At 31.3% G+C, this 11,199-nt stretch overlaps 1 protein-coding gene across 3 annotated transcripts in view; it reads left to right on the top strand.

Annotated features, from left to right (window-relative positions):
• Positions 1-571: 571 nt before the first annotated feature.
• LOC118179794 (ankyrin repeat domain-containing protein 16-like) overlaps positions 572-11,199 on the top strand; it is a 47,231-nt gene continuing 36,603 nt past the window's right edge. For 2 of the 3 annotated variants that reach the window (XR_015043924.1, XM_085826617.1), the window contains exons 1-2: positions 572-640; positions 9,288-9,482. Coding sequence is in view for 2 of the 3 variants with exons in the window: in XM_085826617.1 (XP_085682743.1) it covers positions 625-640; positions 9,288-9,482 (211 nt within the window). In the remaining variant the exon portion in view is untranslated. Of the gene's footprint in view, positions 641-9,287; positions 9,483-9,627; positions 10,097-11,199 lie in introns of those variants that run through there. The other variant, XM_085826618.1, reaches the window with a different exon arrangement.

The following is an 11,199-nucleotide window of genomic DNA, read 5'->3' as shown; positions in this document are numbered from 1 at the left end:
ATTTATTTTTGTTGATATGCTCTCACACTGTGTATGGATTTATGATTTTGTCAATTACTGTTTTTCTGAAATATACATGAATTTTTGGGAACGGATGTTACTTTAGTTAAAATATTATGTACATCTCTGTGATGATATATGTCTTTTCTAGTTAGGTCTCAAGATAAGGGCATACACATTACCATGTAGGAATTCATTCATTTATTTTTTTTTATTAAACTTAGCTAAAGTTTGCTTCTTAAAGACACTAATTTTTGCAGATGAACTCCTTAACTACACTCATGGACACAATCGTATTTTAGGATATTTTCTACTTCCTTTCCTTTTCTTTCTTTAGGCCCTTTCTTTTTTTTTTTTCCCTCTATTATTTTTGGGCCATTTATTTTAAATTTTATTTTGACCCATCTTTTCTTTCTGGCCTTTTGAACTCGTAAAAAATGTATGAAGTTCCTTTTTACTCTCCTCAAATACGAAATTGCCCCCCTTTCTATATACCTTTCCTTCGCACCTATGCTTGATTTTTCGCCCATCGGTGCAGAAAGACTTAGCGGGTGCAGAACAAGACATCTGTCTACTTTGTCTGTCTGTCTGTCTAAATTGTCACGTTGATCGCGCGCGGAAAGGATGTCTCGTGTACAAAGTAAGTGCTAATTTGTTATTAATACAATTTAATATTATTATTTAATATATATTATGATATAAATTAACTTTAATTTCATATATTGTCAGAGGATGCTAACGACAATAAGGTAAATTCTTAGTTTAACACGATTACTCTTATGCTACCATTCAGTCATGTTTAGCCTTTTTCATATAAATTATAATAATTAAAAAGTATTATATGAAATTAGCCTTTCATCTAAATTAAAACATCAATGTTAGATCGTTATTTACTATTATACTTCCTTTCTTGCCACAGTTATTAGAGTTGCTGCAATTATTTTTGGCAGCATTATCATCAACAATAGTTTGGCGATTTTTTACGGCCCTCGAAACCGAATAGTACCTTTGATTATAATGCAAAACAGAAAAAATTCAGGAAGCACTTCCGCAGAGAACCCGGTAAATGTAAACATCGTCAACTTTGGCGATAATAATTCAAACCTGGTAACCCAGCGGATTTATCGTATTCGCTTGTTCGAAGTTTGCAACCATTCCTCTTGCGATCATTTTGTTGAATTATCGCTGTCCTTGTTCGCATTTGCAGATTTATATTATTCTCTGTTATTTATTATTATTTTTTAACAACGAATAGATAGAAATATTTTCGTAGATAGATGCCGGTTCTCGATTCGGGATGAAAAGAAGAAAATACGGGGGTGAGGGGTGAATGCTAATTTGTAACACGGTTGTTCACGTTGTGTTCTTAATTATTAACAGCTCAAAGAACCAGCAATTAAAATAATGCTGGTTAATAAAATATTATTGGTTATTGTCATCTAAAATTATGAGAATAAATCAATTTTTCTGGCATAAAATTTTAACAAGGTAATATATTGTTAATGCTTTTCTAAATAACCTTTCAGAGGATGGCAGGTGTGACATAAATAGATGATTAAATTGAAATAAAATATATTATTGATTATCTAAGATGACAGAATAGTTTGATGCATCACCATGGTCATCACAATTAGCAAACAACTGCTGGTGTAAGGAATATATTGTTTTCTGTGTTAACTGGAATTTAAGACAATTTTTTTTTTCGTTTGTCACGTTTAACCGGTTAATTTCAGTACATTAATACTAATTTATATTTTTAAATGAATTTTTATTTCCGTTATAAATGCTTATATATTGTCTTATACTTAATATATTCTTTTCTGTGCTAACTTGAATTTAATACAAATTTATTTTCGTATATCACGTTTAACCAGTTAGCTTTACATCTACATGCTTATTCTCTGTGAATTTTTTCTACTATATGCTTAATATATTGTTTTGTCTGCTATCTTGAATTTACATGCAATAAAAATCACGTTTACAAAATATCGTTTGCGGCTCGGCTCATCGTCGATGAACTGCAAGCTTGGCGAGTAAAAATGCAACGGCGCCAGCAGGTTCTCTGCGGATGAAAACCCAAAATTCAATAATAATATTAAAAAATATCACCATTGTCCTTGGATGGTAATGTGAAAATATTTTTTTTATTTTCTTCTGGTTTATTTACATTATACAGCACAAAGTCTTTAATCTGGTCTTTAAAGACTTCGCGATTCTGGATTAGGGTTTTTTCTGGATTATAGATCATCAATTTAAATCTGGTAAGATGGCATGCAGAAATTATAAAATTAAAAATATGAAAGTGTAATTTATGAAATAAAAAGCAATTATGATCTAAAGGTTATCAAAATTTACACACACACACACAAAAAAAAGCTTAATATTTATTAAAAATTTTTTTCAACGTGTGCATGCATAGTCGAAATTAGAAAATTGCAACCAGAAAACTATTTGATGTGTATTTGTGATATTTATAATGACGAGGAATTTGATTTAAATCATATGAAAGACAGAGTACATAGAGATGAAATACTACATTTAGTAAGGAATTATAAGCCGGATAAAATAAAAACATCTGCCCTGAAGATAAGGATAGTGCTGACAGATCAACTTCCAGTATATTGCATGCCGGGACGTGCCCCCCCCCCCCCCCCGCAGAGCAGCGTGAAATTGATAAACAGATTTCGGAATGGTTAGAGAAACAAAGGATTTGCCTTTATCCATTTTTTGCAGCAATTCCACTTTTTGTTTGAAGGACATCGAAACATGCTTTCGCTTTGTAGATCCTTTGGCAGCTCCAGAATCGGAAATTCTTTTTGACATAATCAAAAGTTCAAGCTTACTTTTATAAAATTGCTCTAACAGTCTGCAAAAAATAATAAGCCAGATCCAATTAGAAGATTAAGGAACAACACAATCTGCAACATTAACTGCAATAGATAATTAGATAATTTTAGCCTAGCTTATACCGTCCATTATACATTAAACACGCATGTGTAAACGTATTATGCGCATGCGTAAAGGTATTATGCACATGCGTACATACATTATGCATTTACGCATGCGCCGAAAGTTTGTAGGTTTGAGGTACGGATTAAAGACTTGACTGTATATGAGTTTAGGTAATTCAGTGTAATTTGATTTCTTAAATGAAAATATTAAAATTTTTTTTAATTTCATTTAATTAAATGGAACATTTAATTATCATTTAATTAAATTCATTTAATTCAAGAGTTATTCAAAATCTTATTCATTAATCTTTTTTAAATGTTCTATTTCAGCTTCTTTTTCTTATTCGATTCATTTTTAATCTATTTACAGAGTTGCCAACTCTCCCGATTTAGGCGGGAAACTCCCGATTTTCGACCGCTCTGGCAAACACGATTTACAATATATTTCTCCTGACATTTTCTTATTCTTTAAATTTCTCATGATTTTTATGGAACTTCGCTTTATACTTCGTTATATGAACCAAAAAAAAAAAGTGATTTTTGACGTCTGAAAGCAATTGAAACATGGAGGTAGGAAGTAAGATGGAGTAGCCCTAAACAGGTTTCTCCTGTACCCTGCTCTGAAGCACCGGCGATCCCTATGTGGTGACCAAAACATTGGGTCATTTACCATTAAGTTCAATGGGTTTTGACGCAATCGGATGTAGATATTTTGTAATTACGTTGTAAATATACATATAAATGAATATATTTTCTTTTTCTACAACACTTCAGAGTCCTAAGTATGTGAAAACAACATATTTTTAAACAACATTTCATTCTGAACGGAATTAAATGCTATACTTTTCACAGGACAGTTTTCTCAGAATGGTTTAATTTGAATGAAATATTTTCACAAGTTTTCATTAATTACATTAGAAAAAAAATTTAAGGTAATTCGATTTTATTCGGTTAAGGTACAAAAATTAAGATCAAAGTTTATTGTATTATTAATATTAAAATTATGCATTATTTCTTTTCTATTTATAGAGCTTCTTCCTAAAATATTTTCTTAAATATGACATGATTTTTTGGCTTTTAAGGCATCTTTTAAATCAAAAAATATTTATAATTAATGCTCTATTCGGTTAATTTTAAATTAGACAATTATTAAAAATTAGTGAAATACTTTAACCCGGTGGAAGGCGCACCAAGAAAAATTACTAGAAAGGGCACGTGGGGTTTCACATACCCCAATATTTAAAAACATATAATTCCTAATGTTTTATTTTCCTCCAATAGTATCATCTATAGTACGATCGTTATATAATGTTGAAAGCATAAGAACAGTCTTTCCTTTTTTAGGAACATTATGAATTAATGTTTTATCTCTTGCGAAACCAGAAACAGTGTAGAAAATATTCCTAGTTTCATCTTCAGTTTCCGAAATGCAATCTTCATCGCTTTCAAATATTTCTAATAAATCTCGCATGCATTGCATCTCCAGTTCATAGGGACTCATTCTTTTTACCATAGTGCAGTTAGAAATTTTTAAGAATTTAATGTCAAATACTTTACAATCACTTGCGAGTAGAAATATTTACTGTTACACTCTAGAAATAAATTTCTGAACTAAATATTCAGTCAGAAAAACACTTATATGGACAGGCATGTATGTTGTGTCATACCCCAGTTCCAACAAAATACCGATAAATCTTTTTCTGAAACACAGAGGCAAAGAAAAAGCGGTTCTGAAAGTCAACCACAACTAGAAACTCAGCTACTGAAAGCAGCACAGAATTTCAGTTTCACAAGTTAGGAATATTCCACTTTTATGTAGGGTTGGGGTATGATACACCCCACGCGCCTTCCCGCGGGTTAAATAGTACTTAACTTTCTCTGAACATTTCTGAGAGGGAATAAAATAAGGATTTTTTTAATTATTTAAAACTTGTAACTGAGTTATTATAAAATGTAGGGGGAATAATTCTTTTAATTATCAGATTTTTTTTCTCATTAATTTCAACAATACATATTCCAAAACTCTTTATTACTTTCTTAAGTGCGCATCTCGTAGCATTTGCTTTACAATGTCTTTTAACAGATTGCTTTCCAGTACAAACAATTCTTGCTTAAATAGTTTTATAGCGTATTTGTCAACAGGATTTCAATTTATGTTTACAAATTCAATATTAAGGTTATTATATATTTAGATAACATTTGTAATCATTATAAATTAGATACATTTAATAATTAGATTTCTTCACAGTTGTTTATAAATGAATAAATTCTTCATTTCAAATACATTTATAAATAATTCAATGATGATTTATGTATTTTGTTAAAGGCAGATACATGCTTTTTGCAAGCACATGCATAAATACCCATACATATTTCTCATTTCTGGCATGTTTAAATCTTTAATTTCTGTGCATTCACTATATTTTATTTTTAATTAACCCAAATAAGTAAAACGTGTAAGCCCAAAGGAATTATTTTTCAGATATATAAAATTAAAATGAGGAACAGTAAAGCCTCTCCTCTAAAAAATTTTAAAAGGTACATGTTACAATAATATATGGATGTGAAAAAAATTTATTTTATTTAAAACATTTTGGCGTTTGGAACATAAAATAAAAGTAGCGAATTCTCTATCAAAGGTATTGAAAGACATATACAATTTTAAAGGTACCGTAAGGTATTTTTCATTCTTTATGCATAACATTTTTGCTAAAATTTATATTTTTGTAGTTCAACAGCTTAGAATTTTATAAAACAAATTCATAATCAAAATCGCTGTTAGTTATCGGAAAATAACCAAGATGTGATTTTTGCGTAAATGTCACTAAACTATACAAATTGCTATTATCTATCACTTTATGAATGTTTCTTTCATGTGAAAGTGTCCCTTTTTCTATTTGTATGGAACTGTCGTGTGTCGAAATACTATCAGAACACTGTTAAGCGAGCTTCTGAATGTAATCAAAGAACACCCGATCTGGTGACCGAAGCTTTGAAGCAGTGCTTCACTTTTAGTGCCCAGTTGGCCACTCCTTCCTTTCTTACCTCCATGGAAAGGACACTCACAAACAACTATGCTTTCCTGGATTTTAGACTCAGCTTATGGTAGCCAGGATACTGTCAAGATCGATCAGAAAGATAATTTTAATCGTAAATTTACTGTGATCTTTACAAAAGTAATAACATCCTCCAGCAGAAAAATCAAGTGATACCAAAACCATAAATTGAGCTCGTTTATAGCTCATAATTCTAGCATACTGTACATTGATCCTCGTGTAAGGTAATAACAGATTTTTGTCTCGCTTACTATCGCTACCATCAATCTTCGTCAAACCAGGTGATAACGTTTGATGCATGGATTGTTTAAAAAGTTTATCTGAACAAACTGCGAAACTTCTAAGACTTTGAAGACAATGTATTAAGCTTTTTGAAGAAGAAATATTTAAAAATTATTTGTGTTTAACTCGTTAATCGAACCACGGGTTTTAATTTGCAAGCTGAATGTGCTAACCACTGCACAGGAGGAAAGCACACAGGAGAAATAACGTAAAACCTTATAAACTGCACAAACAGAAAAGCGGGGACATTTCCGCATAAATGAAACATTCATTGCTTGAATGGGTAATAGCAATTTGTATAGTTTAGTGGCATTTTCACACAAATCACATCCTAATTTTCTTTCGATAACTTGCAATAGCGGTTTTGATTATGAATTTGTTTTAGAAAATTCTAAGCTACTGGACTACAAAAATATATATTTTAGCAAAATGTTTCTGTTATGTAATAAGGTGTTTTCGCTATCCATCCAGCATATCTTCGTGGTGTAACGGTAGCACACTCGATACGTATTCGAGAGATCCCAGTCCCGGCAAGGGCATTGTTGCACATTTTCATGTTTCCTGCTTTTAAAAAAAAAAAAAAAAAAAAAAAAAAAAAAAAAAAAACTTAATTATTTTGCAGTGATGCTCGAACAAAAAGGGTGGTGGAAGATTATTCATTGCCACCAGGATTTGACAATTGGGTCCCGTAATTCACGGTCGCCATCTAAAAGGGGGAGTATATAAGGTATTTTCTTCCTCCTTCTAGCATGCCTTTGCGGTGTAACGGTAGCACACTTGGCGCGTATTCGAGAGGTCCAGGCAAGGGCATTACACATTTTTCACGTTTCCTTTTTCAAAAATAAACTAATGACTCTACAATGTGTTAAAAATGATAAATACCTTAAGGAAGCATTAAAATGCCAAAATATCGCTCAAGTATGACAGTTTAAAACTCAATTTCCTTGTAATTAATGAATATAAGCGTCCAAATTTGTATACATCTTTCAATACCCTTGATTGTGTATTTGTTATTTTTATTTTATGTTCTAAATATCAAAATGTTTCAAATAATTCCTTTCAGAATGAAATGTCATTTAAAAATGTAGTCTTTCACATACTTAGGACTCTGAAATATTATATAAAAAGAAAATATACACATTTATACTTATATTTACGACGTAATTACGAAATATTTATTTCCAATCTTGTCAAAACTTATTGATCGTAATGGCAAGCCACCGAATGTTTTGGTCACGAAGAGGGGTGGGTCACTGCTTCAAAGTAGTGTAGCAGTGTATTTGAAAAACCAGTTCGGACTTGTCCGCTGTTTCTTATAGGGGACTTACTTCTAGTAGCGTCCACCCTAGCATGGTTTATGCTTCACGCATGCGCAATAGGCATATTTTCAGCATTGTAAACTTCGTCGCTTGGCCAAAGAACATCTATGTGTGTTTGGCTTGGCAATGAATTCACAATTCAGTTTTCAGCGATGCGTAAGTGAAACTATTACTTTCTACCTCCATGTCAGGGTAAGAGAGGTAAGACATACTCGGATTTTCCTCCTTTCCGCTTACTTTTACCTGCACCTGTACATATAATGTTACATGTGAAAACAGAATGTTATACTATAAACTTCAGATATAAGCTACTTGTTAAAGTGCTTTGTGAAGAAACTTTTCCCAGTCTCGAATAAACTAGCCAAAAAAGCTTTTCTATTCATTAAGCCAGTCTCATAACTAAAAGGTAAGCAAGCAAAATCTCTAACTTCTGGCCTCTTAAACAAAAGAGAATAAGAAAAAAAAAAAAAAAAAAAAATCTGAATGGTGGATGGTTTCAGATTTTAAATTACGTCCAAAGGGGCATTTTTTTTAACGTTTTGTGTGTTATCTTTATTTATTAAATATCATATTCTTTGCACTTAAACCATAAAATTAAGTTCAATAAAAATGTCTTAAAATAATTTTAAAATTAGCATATCTTTAGAATTTCCAATACACAGTTCCGTCGCTAGAGATAAAAAGGTCCACCCCCCCCCCGTAGACTGTTGCCATTGCTCACTTTGAAATCCTTGAATTTGTTAATCAAAAATTCGTTGAAGTTTTACAAAATATGAAATCGATAATAAAACAAATTTCAAATTTGGTCTTCCTCATGCCCATATTCGTAGGAGGATTACGTCATTCAAAATTCGATGGCTCTATGTACCATTGTTTTATCACAATGCGAGAAATATACATACATTTATGCAGATTTTCATTATTTAATTTCTTCAAATATAATGTAGGACTCTAACATTTGGTGGCAACAGTTGAAAAGTGAAACTGATATTTATAGTGATTCAACGCAAAATCGCAAAACGAAAACTGTAGTCCTTCAGGTACAAAGCCCCTTTGGACTAAAAATAATGCTTTGCATTACCTATCTTTGAAATACATTTTTTCAGTTATTCATATCTCATACAGGAAAAACTTTGCACATTATAAAGAATTCTGCCTTCCAAACTGTTTTCTTTTTCGAAGGAAAAAGCAATTTTTATTCACAACATCGTACATTTCCAAGGTGCAGTGGGAAGTTAAGAAAGCAAAAGGTGATTACATGAGACTTAATTACAATGCAATCTGCGCTATTAAAAAATACTCTTTTCTCCATTTTCAAATTTTAATGATGGTGTACATGAGCAATGCTGATAGGTAATGTCACCAGACTGCTGACTATAATTAAAGGTATATTTTTTAATGTTGACTCAATTTATTACTTTTTTTTACCTCTTTTGTTTCCATGAATAATTCACCTTTAGAGTGAATACTGGTTATTACATTTATTAAGTTTTCTAATAAGTAATGAAAATTTGTAAACATTTTTTATGCAGAAGAAAGCATTCATATTGCTATATAATGCATTTTTCAATGAATATTCTTTTTTAAATTTTCACTGAAACTTGTATAACTTTACATTAATTTAAATGTTTTAACTTTATTTAATTATTTTTATTACATATTTTAAAATTTATTTTTAGCATTGGATGCCCATGTTACAAGGGGCACCGTTATTGATATAGCTGAAATGGAAGAAATTAAAGCAGTCCACATCGCAGTGAGGTCTTCAGAAAGTGTATACGTCCAATTTTGTTTAAGTCTAGGTTTAGATCCTGTCAGCGTGGACTCAGAAGGCCAGACTGCTTTGCACATAGCTTGCACAAAGGAGTCCTTGGGTAATATTAAAATTCCTATTCATATATTTGATTTTGCTGAATTATGAATTTAGTAAGTTCCAGTTAGAAACCAAATCTAATGTTGTTTCTCATTAGATTTGAATTCTAACAGGAATTATTGCACATTACACTTGGTTTCTTACAGGAATTGTCTCACATTAGATCTGACTTCCATCTATGCAGTCAAAAGGATAAAGACATCTACTGTTCTTGTCATAAAATATTGTTAGGTCAAATGTAAATTTATGCTGAACATGTTTGAGTATTCTTTCACATTGTGCAGTGAAACTGAGCTGAATGCACTGAGATTTTACTGGGCATCTTAAGCACAGTATTTACTTTCGATTCTTTCCCTTTCAATCAATATTACTACTTAAAAATTGAAAGAGAAAAACGACGCAGTGTATGCAGTTTTTGAGAAAAGCAGCAGTGGTGGCTCATATCTAAAATGAGTGGGGGTGCTGTTCCAAAAAAAAAAATTAACATTTGTTTTAAAATTGTGTAAAAGGAAACTAACATGTATAAAAATAAAATTTATTTTGAAACTTCATGAAATCTTACAAGGAAAAAATAAAACCTTTTTTAATTACGTTAACCTAAATTGTTACAGTTCAAACTTTATGTAGTCATATAAAATTGTAATCCATTCTTCTTATTTTAATTTGCGCGGAAAGATGAATAATTTTCTCCTTGATCTGTCGATCACAACTGAGGAAATTTTGCTTTATTGAAAGCAATACTAGGGCATTTAGTCTTCCTGAATTCCTAGTGCTTCTTAGAAAAGTTTTCATTTTTTTTTCAGTGTTGAAAAGCAGCGTTCTGCCTCTGATGTAGTCATGGGAACTCTCAAGAGAATTTTAATCAGTTTCGTAATTTCACTAAAAGCATCATCTAGATTGTTTTCGAAGATAAATTTCAGGAGCTCAATTAATTTGCAGTATTCATGGATATCAGAACTACCATAAAATACTTTTAGCTCAGTTTCAAGCTTTTCTTTGTCAGTCATTGGATATGTTTCAGTGGTCAGTACTATTTCTTCTACAGGATGTTCATTCCTAAAACTAGCAAAGCATTTCTTCTTAAACAATTTAGCAGCTGCTAAGTGTTTAGTGGAAGAATATTAGTGCATTATACAGTCAAAAGTCGTTAATCCGGACTCGTCGGGACTTCGGCGATTCCGGATTATCGATTTTTCCGGATTATAGATCATCAGTTTAAATCTGGTAAGATGGCATGCAGAAATTACAAAATTAAAAATATGAAACCGTAATTTATGAAATAAAGAACAATTATGATCTAAAGGGTATCAAAATTTACAAAAAGAAAAAGCTTAATTAATATTTATTTGTTTACTTTATTAAACATTTCCTTCAATGTAAGTTGCTTCGTTTCATGTGATAATACTTTCTCTTTAATTCTATTAAACAGACATAATTTCTTGTTTAGTTAAAAAGTTCCACTATTCAAGTCCTGTAATTGCTGTGTTGAGAATACCGACTAATTTGTCAATCGAAATGTTTTCGTTTTTAATAATCTCTGGGTCACTTTCTTCACTATCGGAAGCGAATTATAACGACGAGGAACTTGATTTAAATCATATCAAAGACGGAGTATATCGAGATGAAATACTACACTTAGTACGGAATTATAAACCAAAAATAAAAACATCTGCTCTGAAGATAAGGATAGTGCTGACAGATCAACTTCCAATCCGCAG

Source organism: Stegodyphus dumicola, chromosome 11 (assembly GCF_044657685.1).
Source record: "Stegodyphus dumicola isolate Sdum_Otavi_A_Nest chromosome 11, ASM4465768v1".
NCBI lineage: Eukaryota > Metazoa > Arthropoda > Arachnida > Araneae > Eresidae > Stegodyphus > Stegodyphus dumicola.
The sequence above is the reverse complement of the archived record's forward strand: the minus strand, read 5'-3'. Positions and strand labels throughout refer to the sequence as shown.